The sequence below is a fragment of the Stomoxys calcitrans genome, chromosome 5 (genome assembly GCF_963082655.1).
Source record: "Stomoxys calcitrans chromosome 5, idStoCalc2.1, whole genome shotgun sequence".
Classification (NCBI taxonomy): Eukaryota; Metazoa; Arthropoda; class Insecta; order Diptera; family Muscidae; genus Stomoxys; species Stomoxys calcitrans.
This window is the reverse complement of record NC_081556.1, coordinates 161,215,070-161,242,756: the sequence shown is the minus strand read 5'-3', so window position 1 is coordinate 161,242,756 and position 27,687 is coordinate 161,215,070. Positions and strand designations below refer to the sequence as shown.

Genomic DNA, 27,687 nt, shown 5'->3' with positions numbered 1-27,687 from the left:
ACTTAAAAATAGATTTGTTTAACAATAATATATGTATATATACTACATATATGTATGTATATATAAATATATTTCTATATATATATATAAATTGTAATAATTCTTTTATTTCATTACTTTTCATCTCTCATCTTTTATTCTCTTTTGTTTTGTTGTTGTTTTAATAATAACATATGTATGTGTGAATGTATGTATATGCGCTTGTGTGTATTGTATATGTATATGTGTAGGTGTATGTGTGTGAGTGTGAATGTCTGGAGTCCACAGTGAAAAGCCACACAGTATTCGAGGATGTTTATCATCTTCTTCTCCTTTTTCCACCATCATTCGCAACTGTAGCAAAACATTATCGATATGGTATCACTGTGTGACATTTGTTTTGCACCTGCCTTCGAAGGACCGGCCAAGTTTTAAGAACAAATTGAGTTAGTTTTATACATTCAGCATTACAATCTTTGATACGTGGATCTCTCAATAGGAAATCTATGGAAAATCCTTCTTAATTTATTGGAAATATACAGCTTTTTCTTGGAGAAAATAGGAATATTGTTCTACTGTGATAGGTATGAATATTAAATGGAGTCTTTTACAATCATAAAGATTGTTAGTCCAACCCTTATGCTCACTTTCGGTAGCAACAGATTGAAACATTTCGCATTTAGGAGTTATTCATCAAAATGTTCTGATCCTTACTATGCATCTCTTATCTATTGACGAGTTACATGGGCTAGACAGGTTGCTCTAACTAATCTCTCAAAATTTATTTGCATTCAAAGTGGAGCAGCAACAAAATGATTAGAACTCGGTCGATATGATAACAGTTGTGGAAACATCTGTAAGTTCTAGCCACTAGCATTTACATTAAGACTCTGCAAAATTCACTTCTTTTGTGATTTGAGCATGGAAATGGTGAATTCATCCTTCAAATGCTATAGCGAACAAGCTAATCGTAAACCAACCAACCAGAGAATTTCGGCTATCAAATGTTAAATAAACTACACCATATTTTAATAATTTCCGAATTAAGATCTTGAATTATATTTTATGGGCATATCAAAACTGTTTATTGAAGAAAATTAATGACTTGAATATTTTCGAAAGGCATTTTCGGAATGAAATTTCAAATATTGTAATGAAGTGTAATATTTTATTAATGTATAACTTCATATTGGTTATGGTTTGCTTATTTTTGGTAGCTAGGTAGCAAAGATAGGTAGCGGAAGAACTTTGGAAACTAGTTAAGCTGTGCCTATTTATCTCTCGAAATGAGAAATCTTTGATTTCCAAAGCGTTGTACAGTCTAGCTTTTAAAACAGTCGCTCTGTGGATTATTTGAAAGGTTTTCCTCTTTACCAAAAAAGCATAATTTCTTCTTCTTCTTCGATCCATAATATGCTACGTTTTTTAACATAAAACTCATGTCGCACTTACATCTACATTCCACATTGTAAAATGCATTGAATTGAATAAGGATTTTGAACAAGTGCTGCCGACAGGCAAATAAATATTTAGGCTAGAAAATCAAACAAAATATCAAAAATTTTTATGGAGCTTTCCCCTGGGGAATCACTTGAGAGGCCCCTAATCGTTCACAACATGTTGAATGGTCATTGCCATTAAGGATCACACTATTCTTCAGTTTACTCTTTCTACTACTCGGAATGTTGGTTGAAAGAAAACTAGTCCAGTTTCAATGGCCATACTTAAATCCAAAAATTTCCATGTATTAACATGGAAACAATCGGAAATTTGTATTTTTAAAACCACTTTCAACCACACATTTTCTGCACTGTTGTGACATGAATGAATCGATGAAGTTGTTTTGCTGCTATTGTGGCCACATATTTGTGGTGGGAGAGCAATCCTTTTTCAGCAATGATTCTGGGTGATCCCGGTGCGTAGACGCGATTGCAGAAGGGATCGAATAATATTATGTGAGGCATCTTCTAGTATGATCTCATCCTGCAGAACTTTTAACCCAGACAACGCGTGTTTGTCAATGTAACTTCCTGTAGCAAATCTTCTGTGGTGTAGCTTAATGTATATTTTTATTTGGCAGATTTCCTTTATATACCTACATCAAAGCTGCATTAGGTTTTGTGAATATGGGCATAGGTTTCTTGCATTTGGACTTCGATAAGTCGCGATACGTGACCACCTGCGTAAACGTTCAAATATCCCAATCTTTGACAATGATTCGTTTTCTGTATAAGAAACGATGGGAAGAGCGAGATTTTTAAATTCGAAAAGTTGTTATGTTCGCCTCGTTAGTGGCACAGACAAAAGAGACCACAAATAAAAAGAAGAAATACCTGCTAAAAGATGTTTCCTTGGCAAAATATACTCACAATAACTCGAAATAAGTTCAAAAGCTCAGCCACCACTCGCCTTACAGAAATATGTTTATTAGGGCGATGACTTTTTGGGTTTTTGAGTTCACAAAAATTATTTCCTGTTGCACGAATGAAAGAACTTTTGCCTATTAATGACTAAAAAAGATTTATTCCATTTAAATATTGAAAAAGGTCGCGCACAAACCACTTTGAAATGAATTTTTTTTAAATCGTTTATGCGTGAGGTTTTTTTCGAATCACCTTACATGTATGGTTTTGTCTAATCTTAAATAAAAACTCATCCAAATTTGTTACAGGAATATGAGGTTGTAAAAAAGCCATTATCCTAAGTTCTATGCCAGACATTGATGCTGCTGTGCTGTTTCAAAGTTCTGTTATAAGCATAGGCATTTTTATTGATAGACAAGGCAGTAGACAAGGAGATGAATTTGTAGATGTAATCTGTGGTCGAATCTGTCATGTAGTCTGAATTGAGAGCATTATCTGCTTTGATGGGGAACATCAGTTTGACGCATGAACCACAGTTTGAACTTTGAAGTGTATTTTCCCAAGAGATACAGGGGCCACAATTACTGTTACCGTGATCATCCCCATCCACTGAAACTAAGCAGGTGCATTTGCGTTGCCACATTGCCGGCATTACGTCAAAATGTATTCTCCGGAATGGGAATACGTGTGCTCAGCTTAGCACTGCCAATTTGTCATTGAAAATATTGCACAAAGGATGCTTAAGCACATAACATGGTCACAATGATTCTTCGGTTGTCTTCAATTCGAGTTGAAGTTATGAATCTTATTAACATCTGTATGGACGTGCAAAACATTAAGAAAACATTCTTGATCACATTTTAGGGTTATTTGAAATTGACCTTTGAACAGTCAGAGCACATGATTCTTTTCGAAATGGTGAGTACAACTAAGGTTCTTGGGACTTTTTTCTTTAAGAACAGGGCTTTTGGAGTCCACGCGGAACTTTAGCAACACAAAGTCTGCCATTCAAAAAAAGGATAGGGTCTCAGAGAGTGACTATACAGGTAGCCAGTGCAACTGCAAGAACATACGGCCTTACCTTTAGAAATGATTTTGTGTTTTTCTTATTTTGTAATTGGGAAACATTAAAGCCGATGGTTAACAGTTTAAAAAATCACGTTCACTTCAATTTTTCGGAAAAACTAATTGCCGCAGAGTCACACCTCATGATACACAGAAAAAAATATTACGAAGACTCCTTAGACTAAATTTCTAGACGAAATTCTATGATCCAGATATGCATATTAAAGGCGTACGATCTTCTTAAGCATCGATCTAATGATAACATATTCGTTATAAATGTGTCTCTGTTGCATGTAATTCACAGAGTTGCTGCAATAAAAATTTATTAATTACCGTTAGTCTATGTCGGCAGCTAGATCAAAACTCGCCTTGCTACTCTTTATTTTATAATTCGGGAAACAATACTTTCCGCTGCATTTTAAGGAGTGATCATAAACCTCAAATTCGTATTCCAGCAGTTTTACATAATAAAACATTTGCATATTTTCAATGTTTTCAATCAACTTAATTGATCCAATTAAAACATTAATTGGATATTTCGTAAATTTCAATCATCTTTTTAATTGAATCAATTAAAAAATTAATTGAAATTTTCAATACTTTTTTAATTGAAAAATTTTTCCATCACCTTTTTCAAAAACTGTGATTGATCTTATCATCTATGTGATTGAAGCAATTTAAATTAAAAAATTAATTGGATCAATTAATTTCGTGATTGAAACCGATTTTGTTTCTGTTTAGAGAACTCTTGCATGGGTGAAATACTCATAAAAGTCGCTAGTAACGGGGTGTACGGTGGAAAGACCTTCGTTTGAATATGTCTTGATGTTCTGGCCGGGACATCGACACAATCACAGTTGAGCGTCATACACGAGCATACGCCACGGCGACTCTCAATATAAGCAACTGCTCAAAATTTAGTAAAATTTACATTTTTTTCTCTTTATATTGGATTTTAAGTCTCGCTTTTGAGCACAAGTGTCAAATGCTGTGTTGTTGTTGGAAAATGTGTGAAAGGGAAAATGTTCTTCATTCTGATTTGAAAAAGGAACGTTCAGGCATACCGAGGGCTTCCACTGTGCCAGTGTGAGCAATAAATCGGAACGGGGAAAGGTACATAGAATGTGGTGATAGGATTGGGATTTAAAATTGGTATCCGTTTAACTCACAGTATTTGTGTGTGTGTGTGTGTGTGTGTGGTGAGGAAAGGTTAGTATGTCGAACTCTGTGATCGTTTGCTCGTCATCGATTAATCGATCAATCAATTAATTGTTAATTGATATTATGTTAAAGGATAATTATGCAAACTTTTGTTGGTTGGTTGGTTGTTTGCTTGCTTGTTTGTTTGTTTGTTTGTTTTTTTTTACATATACATTGTAAATGTAAATATATATATATGTGTATGTATATATATGTAATGTATGTATATATATATATATATATATATGTATATAATATTAATTTAAATATGTATATATTTTTTGTTTTGTTTTTATTAATAAATTTGATTTAAACTAATCTTGTTTTTTGTTGTTTTTTGTATTAAGGCCAAAAATGTAATGTAAAAATGAAACTAAAAACAGCAATAATCAATGAAAAATAAAAACAAAAGAGAAATAAGAAGAACACAAAAGTCTCTTGGAAAAAATTTACTTCTAAAATTCTAAATTTTAACGTTTTTTGTTGGTTGTTGTTGATGTTGTATCCCTTTCACAATTTTTGTTGTTGTTTTTTTTTTTGCTTAGATTGGTAAATAAATGTATGCATGTTCGTTTGTTGTTTGCATGTGGGCGTGTGACGTGGTGTGGTGTGTGTGTGTGTGTGTGTGGCGTATCAGTGAATGTGTGTGAAGTTTCATTGTGGATGCATTTAATGCCGAGGTGAAGAAAAGAAAGGAGAAAAAACAACTCAAACTGTCCGCAAGCCGCTTGGAAAGATGCGTCATTGGGGTAAAAATCTGCTCAGCTGCAACAGCCTTGATGCCATCACAAAATGGCATCTCATATCCAACCCATTCTCATTCTCCCCCGCTCAAAACTTCTAACAGAACTTTGTTAATAACAACAAAGAAATTTTAACTACGTTTTTTATTTCAAATATGGTCATCCTTCTCTGGCAATCGGAAAATTTTAAGTACATTTTTGATTTGATCATGGGCCACTACTATGCCGCCCACTACCACTTCACAGGCGTCATTGCTCATCGTCATTGACTGTGAGTGGGTCAAAGGATTGGGCCTCAGCAGTGGGAAAGGTGCCTTTGCGCCTGAAAGATTTTTGTGTTTGCAATATTGAGGAACTTCAACGTAACCAGGTGCAAGCCGTGCGTCCCTTTTCGTCTAGACTTCCAAGGAGGCAGGAAGGAATGTATCATCTCATCAGTCTGTGTAGAATTTGGGAAATGGCGTGACATGCGTGATCTAAAATAAAGGCGGGCACTGGCGGCATTTGGGCTTGTTGGTTTGGAAAATGACCTCCGGCCTTTTCAAAGGTTTTTTATTCGAGACTATCTAGCTGGAGGTCAAGTTTTGGCTGCTAATCAGGGGGCAAAAAAGAGAATGAAAGGCAGAGAGTGGGGTACCGAAAGCGGTGTGGATTGGTCGGTCTTAGAAGAGCAGTTGTGGCTGTGTGGTGGTGTTGTGGTGTTGTGGTGTTGCGGGGGAACCACCGGACACGGTGTGGAAGTATGTGTATGCATGTGTGTGTCTGTGTGTCTGTCTGTCGGTGTGTAATAACGGGCTACCATTATCGATCAAATGAGCTGTTGTTGTTTGTTTTTGCTATGGAAATGTAGAATTTCCTGTTGCCAATGTCGTCGATGGTGTTGATGGTGGCGTCGCCTTCTAAGACCTATGACGTTGTTAAGACTGCTGTTGCTGTGTTGTGGCTGTGGCTGTGGCCAACGAGGCGTGGTGTTCCGTCAGTGACGTCTGCGGGACATCTATGAGAGCTGTGGATGCTGTTGCTGCTGATACAGATTCGGCTGCTGCTGCTAGGCTGCTGTTGTTTGCTGATGTTGTTGTTGTGGTTGCTGCAGTGGTGGTATCTTCGTACACCTGTTGCTGTTATGTGAGATCCTGGGGTGAGTCTATGGAAAAGAGTTCCTTGTATAGGGCAGGGAACACAACGCTCGGATGCTGTTGCTTGAATTTACTCAGGGCCTCCATATGCAGTATGGAGATGTCACTGAAAAACCACCATTCGGAAAAAAAATTAAAAATAGGAAAAGGATTTTCAAATAAAAAAAGAAAAACCACAAGAAAATCTCATGGACTTCATACCGGAAATTGGGAATATTATTGAGTAATGTATCAAGAACCGTCACATCGCCCTTGAGAGGTGCATGATTGGCCTCAAGCTCCTGCCTTATTGCATTCATACTTAAGTTGAAAAGCCTCTGGATTTCCGTGTTGCCACGCACACCATTGCGTTCTGTAAAAAGAAAACAACCACATTTAAAGGGAGCCCTTTTTTTATGGGTGGCAGCGATGCTACAGCATACCTGGCCAGAGCAGGACCAGACTTTGATACAGAGCCAATTCAGTTTCAGTCAGTTTTAGTTCGGCTATGGACTTAGCCGTTTGGAAAATTCGCGACACCAGGCGCATTTCCTCAGAGTCGGATGTGTAGAAGGCTTCTTGCGGCAGCATTACATCGCCATACAGGACCGCATTCTGTGAGAGATCCAATAGACGCGACATCCGCACAATCGCCAGCTCAAATGATCCGGTCTTCAGCAAAAGAATCTAAACGCGTGTGTTGGGAGAAAGAGAGAGAGGGGAGGGGAAAAAGTATTACAAAATTGCAAGTAACTTTGGATGGGGGGGGGGGGGCGATGTTCCAATTGTCACCTGATCATCCTGACTTAGACGCATGAAGCCTGGTATCAATTTGGCAAATTCGATGATGTTTTGTATCATTTGAGTTAGCTTTTCCGCACAGTCCAGCCACAGTTCCTGTTGGCCCAGATTCTTATAGTAAAGTATTCTTGAGATATCCTGCAAGCGATGAGTAAGAACACTTAGCATGGCAGAGTCTTTGATGTGCAAGTCTTACCTGGGGTTTTCTAAACATTTCATGCACCACCTCCAGTTTGGTATTGGTATTCGCATGCGCTTCCGCCAAGGTCTTAATGAGAACGTCGTTAATGTCGCCATCTGCTGTGAGCGGGGTTATAAACAAAAGCAGAGCAAAAGAGAAAGAGAGAGAGAGAGCAAGAGACAATAAAAAAGGGAGGGAGAAGAGCAAATTTGTTATTAGATCATTTGAGTTTGTGTGTGTGTGTGTGTGTGTGTGTGTGTTTGTGTTTGAGTGTATGGGTTAGCTGCGGCCCAAAGGATCGTCGGTGGTGCGATCCCCAGGACCCTAGCTGGTCGAGACATTTATTCAGACTTTCTGATCCGAATCTAATGATGATCTGTATGACAAGGTTTGAGATGAATTCGAATTTTCGACTTTCAGAAAAGACTCTGAGGGCGAGTGTGAGAATGAAATGCACTGATTTGGTTTTAATTGTTATACTACCATGACTGATAAATTCGGGATCCATCATTGTACTTCGTGGCTCGTATGTGGTACTGTCCACATAGTCGGCTGAAATATCATAGGCCATTGTCTGCTGAGGCGTCACCGACGCTGAATAGCCATACGGACTGCCATAGCTGACTTCATTGCTTGAGTAGCCATATCTGAAATGGAAACGGCCAGCATTCGATTATTTTGGGGTGTTTGGGTGTTGTTGGGGGCTGGCGCCATCTATTTACTTACCCATTGTAACTGTGATGTAGTTGATCGCTACTCGATGGCGTTTGTGTATCAAATACCGAACTGTCGGGCGCGGCATCACTCTGTGCTCGCATCTGGGCTCGATGAAATCTCACCTCATCCTCGACCTTTTCTCTTTGTTTCTTAGACATTCTACCAAATTTTACAGCTGAAAAGTAAGACGGAAGGACGAAATAAAGCATGAAGCAGTTGTAGTGGGCAATTCAATCACCCTCCCATCACTCACCATCTCTGCTCATTCCCAATTTGAGGCACTTTTGCAGTCTACAATATTGACACCGATTGCGGTTAACACGATCGACAACGCATTGCTTGTTACGGGGACACTGATAATTCACAACAGAACTCTGCGAGCGTCGAAAGAAACCTTTGCAGCCCTCACATGTTATGACTCCGTAATGAACACCCGATGACTTGTCTCCACAAACTTTGCAGGGGATAATTTCAATTTGAGCTGAAAGCACAAAAAAAAACTCATTTATAAAAAAACTTCAAATAATTTGAGCTAAACGCTATAGTAAGGATATTACGTCTCTTTAAGGAAATAGTCAACACAATCAAATGTCGATGTCGCAAAACATCCCCATTTTGGGTTGGGGATATTGCTAATCCAATTCAATTACAAACTACCCTCAACGTCACCAAGTGATTCCATAAGATCACTATGGCTGCTAGAGGGTCTAACAGAGAGCCATGTTTAAAGTTCCAAAACTCATTCAATGACCAAAATAAATCAGATCGAATATATCTAAGAAGAAGTAAGGAAAGGCAAAAGTTGCATAATACTCAAAACCATCGAATCCGCCTAAAACGTCGAGGCAAATACGAGGTCTTATCAAATGGAATATGAAATTTTGTTATGATCAGACCTACACTGTGATTACTGCAGTCTTTAAAGTGCATAACGGATAAACGATGTTGACAAGAGCTACATATATCGAAATCTGATCCTATTCTGATGAAGTAACCATCGGGCCGGATCCCTGTAGCGACTACGGCCTTCTAAGGTCATAGCGGATGAAATATATATAGGGGAGCTACATCTAAATTTGAACCGATTTTGATGAAATTTTGCACACGTATCGAGACGTCAAATTAAACATGTCATGCTAATTGTTTTAAAGGCCAGACCATAGCCTCAGTTAACCCAAATATTTAGTTGGATATCCCTTTCACAACTAACATTTAAAAACGAACCTGGGAGATATTTAACCAAAATCCTTGTACATTTAAGAACAACTCTTCCGAATTTTGACTTTTTTTCTCCCCAAAACTATCTCTACAACTTTCAATAAATCTATATTTTTAGCAAAAAAAAACCCAGGGTTTAATGCTTTGATGGCATTTTCTTCTATTACTTCTTTATGCAATTTTTACCGTTTATAACATCTCTATAAAGAATACTTCTCCGTAAGGAAGTTTTTTTAAAGTGCAAGTTGATTTTCTCACCATACCTAATATTTCTATAACGAATTTTTGGCAAACTTTGTTTTTTTTTTTGAAGTTAACACAAAAAAGAGGAACTGATCAAAACTTATTCAATGTTGATCAACACGACCTCACAGACAGCCACGAAAAAAATTGCTGTTAAATACGCTGCACTTTCAATGGCCACTACCACTGCCTAGTTTCTCGTATACACCAAACAATGATTTGTGTTTGCTTTGCGTGTTCAAAAACAAACGAAACTGTGGTGCATAAGGAATAATGTCAGTTTAAAACAGTGATGGGCAAACACACACACACATTATTCCAGATGAATGGACACGTATGGAAGGACTTATGTATATGCTTATATGCCCATGGGCTGGCAAATACTATGCATATGTGTTATGGTGCCCACCACTGGTTTAAAATATTTTTTTTTTATAGTGGTCGGACGACTGATTTGGAAATTCCAAATAAAACAGGAATAATGCCAGTTAAAGACAAGTAAAAACGTATTAAGTTATTGGATATTGGACCCGCCACCATGTATAAATTAACCTTCCTCTTTTATAACAACTCCACTACCATATCCAAAGTAACATGCAAATGGGGGCTGCTCTGGATCATATTTGATTTAGGTTCGAAAACTCTTATACAAGTCACACTTTCGGCGAACTCGGGCAATAAATCCGCTTTTTATGACATTTATACCCTAAATTGGAAGATCGGTCTATATGGCAGCTATATCTAAATATAATCCGATATGGACCATATGCTGGTCGGATGACGGGAGGTTTAATACAAGTCACCTTGTCAAATTTCAGCGAAATTGGGTAATAAATGTAGCTTTTATGGGCTTAAGACCCTTAATCAGCAGATCGGTCGTTATGGCAGCTATATCCGAATAAAGACCGATCTGAACCACATTTGAGTCTGATATTGGGAGGCTTTAATCAACTCACTATTTCAAATTTCAGCGAAATCGGATAATAATTGCGACTTTTATGGGCTAAAGACCCTAAACCGGCAGATCGGTCTATATGACAATTATATCTATATATGGTCCGATCTGAACCATATTTGAGTCGGATATCGGGAGGCTAAAAAACAACTCATCAAAATCGGAAGTGAGCCTGTTACGGGATTAAGACCCAAAACGAGCATATCGGTCTATATGACAGCTATATCCAAATATAATCCGATGTGGGCCATTCAATGCCTTAACCTGCTTTTAGAAGAAATACGAGCCTGTGCAAAATTTCAACTCAATATGTCAATTTTTAAAGACTGTAGCGTGACTACAATTGACGGTTATCGTTTAATCGTTTATTTTGTAGGGTCGGAAATGGATTTTCGTTGTTGCAAACGGAATGACTAAATGAATATACCCCCTATTCTATGGTAGTGGGTATAATAAGTGGTGTAGTGAGTGGACGACACACAAAAAAATGGCAAAACGTAGAAGTTTATCTATTGAAGATAAGTGCTGTATTATATCCAAAGTTGATGAATGCTCTAAAAAAAGAAAATGTGTCCGAAGAATTTCTAACTTCGGCTATAGCAAACGCGTTCCCGAATTGCCTTCAATTTACACACGTCGCACAGTGGGAGAAATTCGAAAAAAATGGTAAACAAGTAAGAGCGTACTAAGTTCGGCTGGACCGAGTCTTATATACCCTCCACCATGGATCGCAATTGTCGAATTCTTTGCGCGGTATCTCTTTTTAGGCAAGCAAAGAATAATGAATAAGAACTGTTATGCTATTGGAGCTATATAAAGTTAAAGTCCGATTCGGACCAGTAATGAATGGAATACTGAACATTGTAGAAGTCATTGTCTAATATTTCAGTACATTCGGATAAGAATCGGGTCTTGTAGGGGCTCAAGACCCAAAATCGGGAGATCGGTTTATATGGGAGCTCTATCAAGCTATAGATCGATAAAGACCATATTAGATACGTATATTGAAAGTCATGGGAGAAGCCGTTGTAAAAAAATTCTGTCAAATCGGAAGAGAATTGCGCCCTCTAGAGGCTCAAGAAGTCAAGATCCCAGTTCGGTTAATATGGCACCTATATCAGGTTATGTACCAATTTGCGCCATACTAAGCACTGTTGTTGAAAGTCATTACAAAACACCTCAAGGAAAATTTCAGCCAAATCGGGTGAGAATTGCGCCCTCTAGCGGCTCAAGAAGTCAAGATTCAAGATCGGTTTATATGACAGCTATATTAAGTTATGGATCGATTTAAAGCACACTTAGCACAGTTGTTGAAAGTCATAACTTAGCACGTCGTGCAAAATTTCAGCCAAATAGGACAAGAATTGTGCTATCTAGTGACTTAAGAAGTCAAGATCCAAGATCGGTTTATATGGCAGCTATATCAAAACATGTACCAATATAGCCCATTTACAATCCCAACCGACCTACACTAATAAGAAATATTTTTGCAAAATTTTAAGCGACTACCTTCACTCCTTCGAAATTTAGCGTGCTTTCAACAGATGGACGGACGGACACACGGACAGACAGACGGACGGACATGGCTAGATCGCCTTAAAATGTCATGACGATCAAGAATATATATATTTTATGGGGTCTTAGATGAATATTTCGAGGTGTTACAAACAGAATGACGAAATTAGTATACCCCCATCCTATGGTGGAGGGTATAAAAACGTCCGATAAAACGGACACTTTGCACTAATGGGATAAGGTGCCCATTTTAGTTTACGGCATACCAAACTTCTTACGCAAATCGATATGCGCACAAAAGTTATTGAATTTGGTATATGTATCACCTCTCCAATTGCATGCCACTGTGCGACTGCATTGATGAGTTGCTTCATTGGTGTTTCTGTGTAGATAAGTTTGCGTTAGTCTAGTCCAGTGGTGGTTAAGTACACACATAATATTGCACATTATTCGGTTGCAGCACAAGAACATAAGCCTATGGGTTTGAAAAAAGTGTATGCATGTGAAATGTTTTCTCTTAAAAAATAGAAATTGTAAATTACAACCGTCTTTATCATTCAAATGGGTACAATAGAATGAGAAAGCGTTTGTCATGGATATGTGTTATCCTGGCCACACTTTCCCACCTTCATTATTTCTTTTACATGATAAAATGTCCTCACTCATTCTCTGTCGTTACTTTAAAGAAATTCAACTATGTATTTACGAATTTCATCAATTTTTGCAAGATGAAATGGAAATGCCATATAAGCAAACATCTACAAATATTCATCAACGCCGCACTCATACACACACATGCATGGAATGGCGGTATGGCTGTGCGTGTGTTGATGTAAAAGAAAGAACTGACGAACAAAACATTCGAACATTCATACTTTTTACAATCTCAGCAAAAAAAAAAGCAAAACATTTTCGTTCAAGAAGAAATTTTGTTTCGCTGGTGTAAACGTGACAGATGATGAGTGCGAACGAATGTGTGTGTGTGTGCGCGCCTCTGTATGCAAGTATGAATGTGTGTACAAGTGTCGTTGAACTTTTACTCGGAATAATATCCATATCATCGCTAAATGAACAAACAACAACGACACCAGCAACAACTACAACAACAATCGCAAGCCCCCCATATACATTTCATTCTTGTTGTTGACGCCGAGGAAAAACCTGAACGAAACGCCAACAACAACCAACGCCACAGCAGCTACAGCAACAAAGGCCTCACACAGCCGTCAACGTCAAAGAAAGCACGCAGAAGAAGAAGAATTTACAATATTACATGATATTTCATAACAGTACTGCCTGCCGCCAATGCTCTTTGCCATGGGGGAAATTTCTCTTTGCTTCGGTGTGTTTGCTCTTTCTGTCTTTCTCTCACACATACACATTCATAGAGGCCATCTTTGGCAGAGACAATTCTCTTTTGCCTGCATTCAAGAATTTATGTTGCCCCAAAAAAGAGAATGCTCTTCGAAGAGAACTATGAGAGTTCTGAGTAGGCATGAGAAACTGGTTGGCCGCTAGAGGCTCCACCAGCTGGTTAATCTCTCAACGCGGAATTATTATCGCATAACAGCTCTTGGGCAGAATGAACGATTCAATGGATAGATGGTGTATGGATGCGTGGATGGCAACATGGATGTGTGTATGATTGATTGACTGATTACGTTGTGGATGGTTTTTGTTGCGTTCGAATAGAATTTTGTGTTTTGTTGTTTATCTATTGATGTAGTTGTTGTTATTGTTCCCATTGTTTGCAATTGAAAGGCAAAGCAGCCTGCAGTTGAAATGCACAATCTGCCAAATTATAGGAAAATCCTTTACTTAACCGAAAAAAGGGCGAATTTTAGAATAATGTTTAGATCCCATACGGGTAGGTAGGTACATATGTATGTTGTGTCGTTTGTAATACAAAAGCCCCATAGCATCAGACCTTTATCCAAGGGACTTAAATGAGTACTGAGTCAATAAAATGGCATTCCTTGAAATCGAACATAAATGTGACTGAAGTTCAAATCTTATTTTCAAACAGCCGTATTCACAAAAATTTACCAATGAAGCATTAAAGTGCACAATAGTTATAAAACGGTTATTGTACAATAAACCCAAAGTGACATTTCGTATGCAAAAACCTACAACTTTTGCATACGAAAGTGCGATTCTTTATTCTACTTTGATAACGTTATAGAGCTAGTGCCGAAAAAATCGTTACTGCATCGGGAAATATTTTAATATATAGTATTATTATTTTGCGAGTGTATGCAGAAATTATCATAAGTGAGATTATTATTTGGTTAAAGGCGGTCAGATCCTACAATAACCTATGCTCACTGAAGAACGCTTTTTTAAACCCTTAAAGGTTTGTGAATACGGTTTTTGGTGCAAATACCTATAAAGCCTCAATAATTTTTTGTGAATAGGGCTAAAAGCATGTAATCGCACAATATACAATAAAAAGGATAGAAGGAGACTTGCATTCCAAGAATTTTGCGAATTCAACTTGAATTTATGTTCCGGTAATCGGAAATCGCAAAAATGTTCCGGTTTAAAATCGCTCGGAATTGCCTCTGCGATCTGAAAATAAATGCACTAATTTCTGGATCATTTTCAAACCTTTTTCAAAAGACCAAAATCACAGAAAAAATTATCACGATTTTTTTTTTACTTAAAGATAAATTGGAAATAAAAACATTCTCAATTAAAATATTAATTGAATTGAAATGAATTGATGAATTTTTAATTAAATCTGAGTTTTGTTTTCAATTACGATCGTCCGGGAAATTTACGCAATTCTCTATTAAAAAATTAATTGATTAAATAATCTTTTTAATAGAATTTAAACTTTTTTTCAATTACGTCGTGATTGAAACTTTTACCGTTGTGAATTAAAAAATTAATTGATTCATTATTTTCAATTGAAACTTTTTTCAATTACTATTGTGTTGAAATATTTTCATTTTCAATGTAAAAAAAAAATTTTTGATTCAATCATTTTTAATTGAATTTGAAAAAAATTTTAAATATCAAATGTGTTTGGAAATATTATCTTTTGGCATTTGAGCTATAAGTTCTTTTTTTATTGAATCAGAATTTTTTCTTAGACCCAACAGCGAAATTTTTATAATACTTTATGTATATGTATAAGAGAAAACACCCACATAAACAGTCTTTTGACTTCACTACTAAATTTTTAGACGCAATTCCAATCTTCTTTATGATTAAAGAATACATTTTAATGAGACAACCATGAATTGTCGGTTGTGCGATGATAACGGACCCAACATAAACCTAAAATTTATGTTCCAGAAGCTTAACCTAAGTGACCCTTGTTGTATAGAAATCGATGATGCGCCCTATAAACTGTGCTTTTCGCAAAAGTTTGGATATATCATTTGAATATTTTCAATGTATGCAATTAGTATTTTAATTGATCCTATTAAAAATTAATTGGAATTTTCGGAAATTTCAATAATTTTTGTAATTGGATCAATTAAAAAATTTGTTGAAATTTTCAAATTTTTTAAATAATTTTTTTAATTGTATATGCAAATTTTGAATTTCGAAATTGAATATTTTTTTAATCACCGTTTTCAAAAACTGTAATTAAAATTATCATTTTTGTTATTAAAGCAGTTTCAATTAAAAAATTAATTGGATCAATTACTTTCGTGATTGAAATCGATTTTTTTGTTTTTTTCTGTGATAATAAACGGTGGTGTGGCAAAATAGATGTTTCGCTTTGCATTTCATTATCATTATCGATTGAAAACAAAATAAGACCAAATATTGATAATGTACTATCCAAATGTTGTAGTTTTAAACGTTTCTATTGTAGCAGATAAAAAGTAATTGACACAAATATACGTATGGCATATGCAATTAGGCACAACATTTGACTCATTTCTGCCACAGCTGTTTAAGTGTTGCCAACGTTACACGTTGCCAAATGTAATGTAAATCAATTGACAAAGACATCAAATATGTAAAGATATCATTTGCGCTTTTTGGTTGCCAGATGTCGTTAGTAAAAATGGTCCCATCTTTCAGTTGTATTTTAGTTACATGTAGTGATCAATAGGTGTCGTTGGTCAAAAGAGACCCAATTTTTTCTTCCTAAAATTTGGTATTTAAAGTGTCATTGTGGATCAGTCTACCCTTAAATAAATATATTTATCGATTAAATTATCCACACACACACTTTGCTGGGATATATGTACTTTTTTATATAATATACGATAGTGGTCCCATCCCATTCATTACAATGCCATCTATGTGTTCAAAATTATCTCTAATCGACTTTTTCAAATGCCGTATCTTTACGCATTGTATATCCTTTAAATTGAAAATTGAATTGCATCGCACGAATTTATTACGATTTGTGTTCGCAAACTCTCGTGGAAATCGGAACAGACCTGTATATAAGTATACTTTTACAATGTCATTTATATATCAAACGTATGTATCTTCCACCATGAAGTTCTGTTTTTATATGCAGAAACTTAAACAAGTAGAGTTTCTTCTGAAGTCATAACAGAACTGCATCTTAATCAAGTTATGGACCGCACACTACATGCAAGACTTGAGTCAAGACGCTTAAAAATTGAGTTTTCGAGATACTGAAATGTCCATCGCTAGTACGGTCAATTTGACAACTATATCAAAATATGAACCGATTTGGCCCAACCGGCTGTCGAATCTCTAACTTGACTCATTCGACAGTTAGGATTATCGTTAAATCGTCTCAAAACATAGGGTCTCAAATGAATATTTTTCACCCCATCCTATGGGGGTATACTCATCTAGTCCTTCCGTTAGTAACACCTTGAATCTGCGACCCCATAAAGTATACCTATATTTATTCTTGATCATCTTGGCATTTCGAGTTGATCCAGTCGTCCGTCTGTAGCAATCACCACAGCGTCTGTAGCAATCACCACAACTGCAAATAGATTTTATCAGTTGAAATTTGGATGTAGCTCCCATATAAAGTGGTCCTTTGATTTGACTACTTGAATCCCCAGAAGCCTCAGTTTTTGCCTGATTTGGATGAAAATTTCTGCGGAGTGTTTTGCTACGACTTTCAACATCCTGAGATTGCACTCATATAAACCGATCTCCACATTTTACTTCTTGGACCCCTGGCGGTGGTTATCAATTGTTATCTGATATTGCTAAAACTTTCATCGAAGTGTTCTGTAACGACTTCCAACAACATTAGCACTTATGTTCAAATTGGTCTATAACCGGATGTAGCTCTGATATAAACAGTTTTCCCGATTTGACATCTTGAGCCCCTGAAAGACGAAATTGGTACCCGATTTCGGTGAAATTTTGCACGTAGTAGTTTTTTATGATTTCTCACACCCATGGTAAGTATTGTCCCATCGGTCTATAATCAGGTATTGCTCCTTTATGAATCAATCTCCCGATTAGTCTTCTATGGCCCCTACCAGTTTAAATGCATGCCTGCCCATCAACTAGGTTTGTGAACATTTTTAGCAGAATGGTGGTGTGCTACCAAGATTTGGCCCTTTTTTATATTGAATTTTGGCAGTAGTTCTGGCGAAAGTGGAACTAAGTATAAGGCTCTATTCTTTAAGTAAAACAAAGGAATTTGTCGATATACGAAAAGATTTCTCGAAATGTAAGCCTTTATACATAACGTGATCACTGCAGTTTGGCTATAAAGTGGGATTTCCGGGTTGGAAAAGCGGCAATTAGGCTTGAAAAGTATTCCTAGCAAGAGAGTGTGTGTGCCAAAATGAGGAAGAGCCGATATTTGTATACCCTACTCCACAGTAGAAGAGGTCATATATGGGTGCATATATGAGTCCCCGAGTGGAAAGTAGATATAAAACGAGTTTTATTACATTCATACGTAAATACAAAATACTCGACGCCTCCTAAATACGGCGTTGCACAGAGGTTTGCTTGTTCCTTATTGGAATGCTCACGGGTAAATTTTCATTTTCAATACCAAGTACCGCAGTAGTGGTGCAGGACACAAGAAGTGTAAACTTATAAAAGCGGGACAAAGTGGAATAATAGACAGATGTAGCCTTCATTTATTGAGCTCATTTTGGGTATGGGTATTTGGTGTACAATATAATTGACAATCCTTGTTTGCGATTAGCAAATCGGGAAAATTACCTTCGCTTAAAAAAAAAAAATGAACGGAGGAATTTGTTCCAATTTTTCAATTCGATATCTTCTGCAGGGAGAGTTCTTCACCAAAAGGACTAAACTAGAAGAGCAAAATCAGATATTTTGGAATTTTTCGTAAAAGAATTTTTCTAAAAGGTTCAAAAATCGATAGAATCCCAATTTGCTAGGAAGTTTTATGCATCTTTGTGCATGTGTGTGTTTGTGAGACTCACTTGCATAAAGTGAAATCGATGCAATTTCATTTAGCAACCTAATGTCAAATAAGCCATCAAATGATGTTCCCATTTTGAGGCACCAAAACAGCGAAAGAAACGCAAATAAAGAAATAGCAAAGAAAGCACCAACAACCAAAGTGCCATCCAACACACACACCAACTCTGTCATACGTAGATGTAGTCGGGAACATATACCCACATGCAGAAAATCGATGTTGTCGGTAACCCATAGAACGGCAACAACTACAACGGATCAGCAGCAACAATGGCTGTGTAAAAATATGGGTCAAATTGTCTAAGAACTTTACTTTGTTTTGTTGCTATTGCCGTAGTTGCCGCTGCTGCTGCTATTGTGGTTCTTATTGTTGTTGGTGTCGTTGCTGTTGGGAATGAAGCCACAGCAAGTCTAATGCATTCATTTATCCAAGCAAATCACTCTCGTACACATGCCTACTGCCCATCAGCCAGAGAATGCATGCATGCATGTGTGAGTGTGTGTGTGTGTGTGTGTGGATTTTGTGTGCCAATGCATCGCTCGAATTGCAGCCCATGCAAGTCTCTCTGGGTACCGTTGCATCTTCCTTGTATGCCACAGCCTTTGCCACCGACCGACCACTACCGCCACTCTTCTTGCAGTGGCTATGAATATGAGGATGTGAATGGGTGGATGGATGCACAATGCTCACTACATTCCACTCCAACTCACATCCACTTAACTGGCTTTGGCTATGACTCTGGCACCGGGGCCTGACTGGTGCTGCTTTTCTTGGGCCTGTTGGCTTCGCGTACTCGGACAAAGCCAGGCAATCGAACACAGAAAGCCCCACGAGTCGGCTGCGAATTTGAAATAAAAACAAAATGGATAAAAGAAGTAGTACAACAGCAACAAAAACATAATTGAAACGCATACTAAAGAGTGGTGGAAATTGCAAGCGCGCCAACGTCCAGACGGGCAATAAATAGCAACAAAATCGGTCGCAACGAGAAGCAGCAAAATCAAATAAAACCCCAATAATAGTCATGTTTTTTTCATTTCTGGCAACACTAATATCATAAATAACACAAAATTTAGAATTAGGAAAAGCTCGCTGGTAGTTGAGTTGTTAGCGAGCTCCAGATTCAGAGCATGGTTAGTGGTAGTAGACCCAAAAATTCCTGCCGCATTATACATAAACGAAAGGCGTTGATTACATAACGAATATTAGACAGGTGAATACAGGCATACCCGTGTGTGTAAGAAGCGAAGGTTCCCATATAATTTTGCGCCTTCCACCCATTTCCACCCATGTGGAGGCCATGAAGTCGTCAAGTATGTGGGCCTAAAATTTTGAAAATTTTAAACCTTCACTGTTCTTGCAACGAAATATTGATTAACCTGACATAGCTGACATATAAACCGATCTTCAGATTTGACTTCTTGAGTCTCTAGAAGGCGCATTTATCACCCGAATGGGCTGAAAACCAAAGCCCAAATGCACGCAAAGTTTTGCTATATCTTTCAACAGCCGTGCTAAGTATGGTCTATGTCGCTCCATAACCTGATATAGCTGCCATATAAACCTATTGCCCGTTTTGACTTCTTGTCCCTGTAGAGGACAAAATTATTATCCCATTTGGCCGGAATTTAACTTTTTTATGCCTTCCAAGGTCATGACAAGAACGGAAAAGTCATTCAAAGAACGCGTCGAATGCGATGAAACGAACACTTACCTACCTATGGATACTCCAAAATATCCCACTTTCATTTTTATCCAATGTGGTCTTTAATGGAAGCTATTGGAAGTGGAAGCTATTCCAAATATGCAAGTAAAATTGGAGCGATTTGACCCGTCTCCCTGTCTGATCAGTAAAAAAATGCACGAACAATTTTTAGTCCTTGTTCTATTGATGTTTGGCATTTTTAAATTTTTTTCAACTGTTTACGAAGTTATTGCTTGAGCTCATAAGAACTTACGATTGACTGCGTGACTTGACCAAGAACACTGATGATGGAGGGTGGAATCCTAGAAACTGCAGTCCGGTTAGCCTTTTGACCAAACTTTTTGAAAACATTTGAATTTAAAACCAAATGGAGATTAAATTAAAATTAAATTAAATTAAATTTTAAATTAAATTAAAAAATTAATTACATCAAACAATTTTTTTTATTGAATCTTAAATTGACTTCAATGAAAATGATTGAAAACAAACAAGTTTTAACAAAAGAGCGATGATTTCCACCTAAACCGCCAACATCCACACCAAGTATGACCCGAATTGGTCCATAAGCTAAGAAAGCTCCCATATAAACCTTTGTAGCTCTTGATTAGATGTCTCGAACACCTTCGGCAAGCAATTCTTATCAATTTAATACTTGAGCTCTTATTATCTTTTTTTAATTGCTGCCTTATGGCTCTATGTTCGTTTTTCACAGTTGAAAAAAAAAATCCCAATGATAACATAATAATTTTATTAAAATTGTTTCATAAGTCATGGAGGAATACCCCACTGAATGGAATAAGTTGGTTTTATTTGATTCAAAATGTATTATCTAATAAAAATAATCACGAAAATTTTTCGCGAAAAGAGAACATAATACCAGCCTTCAAAGAGGTACTGTGCAAAGAACTTGGAACCATGGTGGAGTGTACGTAAGATTCGGCCCGGTGGAACTTAGCCCGTTATTATCGAATTGCCCTCCTGCACTGGACCTTCACGGGTCAAAAGAGTATTTGATAATTGAACTGGTGAACGAAAATCTCCAACTCCCTTCAGTACTGTTTGATAAGATTTAAATAAATCATTAGCTGAAAATAGATACCAAGTTTTAAATAGAACCCAAGCATTTTCATTATTTCCTTTAGGAATATTTGCCTCACTCGATACGGCAGTCCTTACTTAGTTAAAAACCCATTTTAAACTTAAAGCGGGGACTTGTGGCTGCCTAGTGATAAAATGTTCACCGGTTCATACCGGCAGCAAAAACACTGTCAATACATGGTGCATTGTAACACATTTGCGATGCATCCATCCATCCATCCACCTATACACCACACATCTGCCAGGGCAGTATCTCCTAATGAACATAAATACTTGTCCATGTATGTATGGATAGGCATACATCATTAATTTGTGTTCGTGTGGATGTGCAATATTTGCGAACATTTATGAGTTCTACCACTACAACAACGAGACCACCAACAACAACAACAGCGAAACCCCAACAACCATCTTCATCACCATTCTATGACACTCGACGCCAGCGCCACTCCGCGCCTCGCCTCGCCGCACCGCCATCACCCATCGTCGTCATCATCGCCAAGTTGACTGACGATGATTGCACAAGCGAACAAATGGGCAGCCCAACAAAGCAAAACAACACGGCCAAGCAAACCACCGATTCTCGTTATGGTGGAGGCAGCCGCTATGAGCCCGATTCACCGCATACCCACTTCGGTTATATTCGCAAAAACAACATCGTAAGTGGGTCAACGCGAAGTGGGGTCATTGCACCAACCAACCAAACAACCAGCCAAGCAACCAGTCAGCCAGCCAACAGCCAACAGCCGCAGCAGCAGCAACAGTAGCAGAACACCACACAGCCGCATCTCCATCTCCATCCCCACAGCACACAAAGTATAGAGCACTTGGCACTCAGCACACAAGAAGCAAAAACACAATTCAGAGAATAAAAAATGAGCAGCCAAGCACACCAAAGCCGCAGCAGCAGTGAAGTTCAGAAGCTCTACAATGAGTGCTTGGACAGGCTGTTTGGCCGTTCGCGTTGGTTGTTCTGCAGCCAAGCAACTCGGCAAGCCGCCAAAAACTGCAACATCACCTTCCCACCTCCCAACCCCGCCACTGCATCACTCTCTGCTGCTGTTGTTCTGACTTTCTGGCCTATGTTTTTGGCCATGCCTGAGAACGAAAAACCAAACAAACTCTTTAATTGGATTCGACTTTGCTCACTCATTTTCATTCATTCTGGTGCCACTCTTAAGGCTAGTGTCTGCCATGTTCGCTCTTAACTGCACTGGGCATAAACAAAATGCGAACAACTTTGCGCTCTTGACTAAGAGCGAATATGCATTCCATTCCACTTCTTCTACTCGTTTCAGGCTTTCCTGGTTTTTCTGTCTTTCTGCTGGTGTGTGTCGCGTTTAACGGTGTCTTGTTGCAGCAAACTGTGCTAAGCCACTGGTCCGCTATGTTTTGCTGCCTTCGGTCAGATTAACTGTTTGTGCCACTCAATTAACGGTTATGTTCTACAAACATACAGCCAGCCAAACAAACAGGTTTACATCTTTCTTCTTAGCCCAGTAGAGAAAGAAAGAAAAAGAGATTCTTTCTTTGCACCTACTTCTTGTCTCTGGACGGGCAGCAGTATTAGTAGGACCAAACAATTGAAATTGCGGAAACTGAAGTTTTTGCTAAAAAGTCGAGATTGGCGCATTGTAAGGCAACTTTGCTTTTGTTTGTGCAGGTTGGTTTTTTTTCAATTATTGTTTGGCAAAAACTCTAAACGAACAGTTTTGTAATCCGATCAGAATTTCACAAACTACTCTACTAATTTTCGTATATTGAAACAGAGAAACTTCTATGTTATGTTAGGGGATAGCTTGTTCCGCCATCTCTTTAGGATTTGATTTCTTTGTCAATTGATTTCCATTTTGGTTCATGATTTCAGCAATCGAAACAAAATTTGCAACAACTAGGCCCAATGAAGTGGAGGTGAAAGACTGTAAAATAGATGTGGCAGCCCGAACATATTTTCGGAAGGCCGAGGTGACCAACTTTAAAGGCTTGGCAAGAGGCCCCCGGACCATCTCTGACTATTCAAAAGTTCAACAGCCATCGCTATCCGTTCTCAACGCCAGTTGTTCTACTAGTTGATTTTCGATACCATCTCACTATTGGACCTCCAACATCCACGAAAAGGGTGATGCGAACCATAATCTGATATAGCTCCCATATAAAGCGAACTTTCGACTTCACTTCCACCACATCCATAAAATGTGTGGTGTGTGTAGCCTAAAAAACTTCACATTACATAATATGTCGCAATCTTTAGGATATACAACGTACAACTTTTATACCCACCACTATAGGATGTAAACTATGCCATAATGTATATATGTTCTTGATCGGCATGACATTATAAGTCGATCCGTCTGCCTGTGAAAAGCACGCTAACTTTCGAAGGAGCATCTCTATGCGTTTGAAATTTTGCATAAAAACTTTTTATTTGTGTAGGTCGGCTGAGTTTGTATATGGGTCGAGCCATATTTAGATATGCTCCCACATAAACCGATTTCCCGATCATACTTCGTGGACCTTTAGAGAGCGAAATTCTTATCCGATTTGGCTGAAATTTTGTACTATGACGTTTTCTATGACATCCAATAGAAGTGCCAAGTATGGTCCGAATCGTTTCAAACCTTCATATAGCTCCCATACGAGTATAAACCGATAATATACGAAAATACGATATAATTAGCCTCTGAAATTTCGCACAGTGACTCTCCTATGACTTCTAACAAACGTACCAAATATGGTCTGAATTTGTTTATAACCTGATTTAGCTCCCATATAAACTGATTTTACTTCTTAAACTCATATTGGCTTAAATTTTTAACAATGGCTTCTACTATGGTCCCCAACATTCAAGCCAAATATAGCCCGAATCCGTTTATAACCTGGTATAGCTCCAATAGCATAGCAGTGCTTATCCATTATAGTTTGACTATAAGAAGATACCGGACAAAGCGCTTAACAAATGCGATCCATGGTGGAGGATAAGCTTCGGCTCGGAAGAATTTAGCACGCTTTTACTTGTTTCTATTATAATTTTCTACAATTTGATAATTATGCCAGCCAACACGAAACACAGTGGGATAGAAATGAAAAAAACTTGTAAAATATATGCCATTTGAAAACAGATAGAAATAACTCTTGGAAATTTGTAATGGTTAAATCTGAGGTGTTATCGAGATCATGTGGAAAATTTCAAGGCCCTAGTTGGTCCGGGCTGGTTGGCCACTTGGTTGGCCCATTAAAATGTTCACCTCGGCATTACGAAAAATTTTTCGGGCTGCCAAATCTTCATTTGTGGTACGATTTTCAATTTTTTTTTTCTTTTTGCGAATATAGATATCTTTATAATTCTTTTTGAATTTCGCAGACAAAAGTGTCTTGAAGAAAAAACCAAAAATATATTCTGCCCGATTTTTTTTACAAAAATCCCCAAAATACCCCTTTCCGGCAAAAATGGTTTCAAAATCGGCATTTCTTAGTAAATTTGCTGTGGAGGCTACAAATATTGTTTGGTGCAAATGCAATTTTTTTGCATGCAACTTTACCCTGAATAGGGGATCTGAGTTTTGCATTTTGAGAACTCGAGGGGTTTTTCCAATTTTTTCATAAAAATTTGCCAATTTTGAAGTGCATACAGCAATGCATATTAAGTTGACATATCTTGTTCAAACTCCACTTACCAAAAAGTTGGAAAAGTTAAGGCACCTAAGCAACTTTTTTCAATAAAGGCTAGTCAGTGAAAATACATTTTTTGACCCAAAAATGCTCTTTTTCACATTTTTTACTTCCAAACTGTAGTACTTTTAAGTGAAATATCGAATGTTGACTCATACTGCGGCAAAGTCATTGTAAATTTTTACACCAATCCAAATCATGCATCAAAATGCAAATCGAATCACAAATGCTTTCGTAAATGCCAATCTCGGTCAAAATTTCAACAAATGGAAACTAAAACTCGTATATACCCGAAACTAGGGGAGATAATGTATTCCTCAAGCTGACTTTTTTGTAGGGATTTTTGAGCACTATCCAGCAAAACAATTTTGAAAATCAGATTACAAATAAAGATTTGGCTGCCCAATCAATTTTTCGAAATAATGAGGTGACCAACTTTAGGGGGCTGCCAAGAGATGCCCGCACCGCCTGGGGCACATACAGACTCAGCTTTAATCATTTCAAATTTCAAAGAGTTATCCCAATCCGTTTTCAAATGGCATATTTTTGAAAAGTTTTTTTTTCGTTTCTATCCCACTGTGCGACATTTGTTTGCACTTATTTGTTGTTGTTTCTACCTCAATTTGAAGCGTTATTTCCAAATCAGGTAACGGTTTTTTCTACAGGTTTTGTTTTGTTAATGGCTTAGGACAATAATTTACGATTTTTACCTACGTTTTCGGTTTTTGGACACTAACAAATATTTCGTTGTAGCCATTTCAAAATGAATACGCGAAGAAAATTTTGTGTGCTTGTTATAGCAAATATTTATGGTGAATATATATTTGAACCTATATCGGACTTTGTCAAAATTGGGTAGCAGCAGTATTTAAAAAAAAAAGATGCTTTATCAGGAAAAGCCATGGGTTTCTCATATTGCAAGCCAGAAATGCGTGCTATGTCCACGATTATAGTCCAGTGGAAAGGAGTCGGAAATTCAAGGAGGTGCCATATGGCTCGCAACTCCCATAATTTGGCGATTCGATTTGTTGTGGGTGGCGTATGACGCATGGCTTATGTGAAAACATCTATCGAATGGAATAAAGAAATTATCCTGAATAGTTGGTGGTATATCGGAGATTTTCGCCAAACAAGGATGTTGGGAGCTTTATGTCTTTATGTCTAGAAAAAAACAAACGAAAAAACTTACCCATAAAATAGCCAAAAATATTTATTAGACTATAGCAAGTTATTAAACGATTGTTAAGAATTGTAATACGGTTTCCTTGAAAGGTAAAAGTGTAGTGCTTGCTTATATATAAAAACTTATATCTCTGGGTGGGGGAATTATATTTAAGCATGGACAGTTTCTGGCTTATTCTAACTTAAAATGTCATGTCGTTCAAGATTGTATTTACTATATAGGGTATTTTGCCATTATTTGGCGGCGCTATGGAATGTATGAATTTGGTATAATTCCATTTATGGCGAAGGGTAAAAAAAGCTTTTGACTTCGGTACACTTCTTATTGAAGTTTGTCGATTGTTTAGGCTTGTAAATGCGAGTTGGACATCAAATGCAAATTTTTTGCAAATTTTGCGTATGCGCATTCCACTAAGGAACAGTGACAAACTTCTCACATATCAATGAGCCCAGTCCGATTCAAGTTTAAGCTCAATGATAAGGAACCTCCCTTCTATAGCCGAGCCCGAACGGCGTGCCACAGAGCAACAACTCTTTGGAGAGAAGTTTTACATGGCATAGTACCTCACAAATGTTGCCAGCATTAGGAAGAGAAAACCACCGCTGAAATTTTTTTCTGATGGTCTCGCCAAGATTCGAACCCAGGCGTTCAGCGTCATAGGCGGACATGCTAACCTCTGCGCTAAGGTGGCCTCCATGTCGGTTGGAAATCATGAGCTCCTAGAGGGTGAAGTTCCATTTCGGCTGATAATTTGCATGTGAGGTTATGTTAGGACCTCTAAAAGCCATGCCATTTATGTCTTAATCGGTCCATGGACGATTTTTCCTTATAAAAAAGTGGCCATGTTATGTCAGCAAATAATAATTATTTCACCAGTTTTTGAGTTCCTCTTTGAGTGCGATATTTCGTTTAGTTTTCCTTATTTGCTTAATTGTCAACTTCCTTGACAAGGGCTACGCAGAAGTCCATACGAACTCTGCACAGCCAAGTTCAAATTACTAGCGCTTCAGTGGCCAAGGAGCAATGCACAGAATGACTGCTGTGCACTTAGCACTAAGAGGTGATTGAAATATGATTGAAGTCTATCGTTGATAGTTAAGGTAAATCGATGGATAAACTCAAGCATACACATGCTGCTGCTTGTCAATGTGAGTGACTGTGTGTGTGTGTGTGTGTGGAAAACACCTCCCGCCAACAGATACAAGGTTTGTTGGCCAAGATATTTCGCAAGAACACTAAAATTTCGTAATAATGACAAATATTTAACTGCGGATGGATGTATGCACTTCAATACATTCATAATCAGCCAGTAAAGCGAAAAAAGAATACCACATGTAGGCATGTATGAGCCTAGTTCATTGTGTCAGTGTGTGTGTGTGCTTAAATAAACACGCAAATACGATCACGGCGTTAGGAGGCAGACAGTCAGCCAAACGAACCGACAGACATTCAAGTTATGGCCATCAATGACAAGCGGTTCAAAGACAACGACTCCGAAACGAATTCAACCATAGAAGTAAATAGGAATGCATGCACTTGGATATGTGTGCTCATGTTTGTAGGCATG

The 27,687-nt window shown here is 37.7% G+C and overlaps 1 protein-coding gene across 1 annotated transcript in view; it reads right to left on the bottom strand.

The window, feature by feature from the left end:
- Window positions 1-4,926: 4,926 nt before the first annotated feature.
- Window positions 4,927-27,687, bottom strand: part of LOC106084589 (probable nuclear hormone receptor HR3) — a 36,583-nt gene continuing 13,822 nt past the window's right edge. The window contains exons 2-9 of the mRNA XM_013248402.2: window positions 8,418-8,645; window positions 8,174-8,339; window positions 7,931-8,094; window positions 7,463-7,566; window positions 7,258-7,404; window positions 6,909-7,152; window positions 6,688-6,838; window positions 4,927-6,592 (exon numbers count right to left, since the gene is read on the bottom strand). Of these exons, the coding sequence (XP_013103856.1) occupies window positions 6,472-6,592; window positions 6,688-6,838; window positions 6,909-7,152; window positions 7,258-7,404; window positions 7,463-7,566; window positions 7,931-8,094; window positions 8,174-8,339; window positions 8,418-8,645 (1,325 nt within the window). The 3' untranslated portion in view covers window positions 4,927-6,471. The remainder of the gene's footprint in view (window positions 6,593-6,687; window positions 6,839-6,908; window positions 7,153-7,257; window positions 7,405-7,462; window positions 7,567-7,930; window positions 8,095-8,173; window positions 8,340-8,417; window positions 8,646-27,687) is intronic.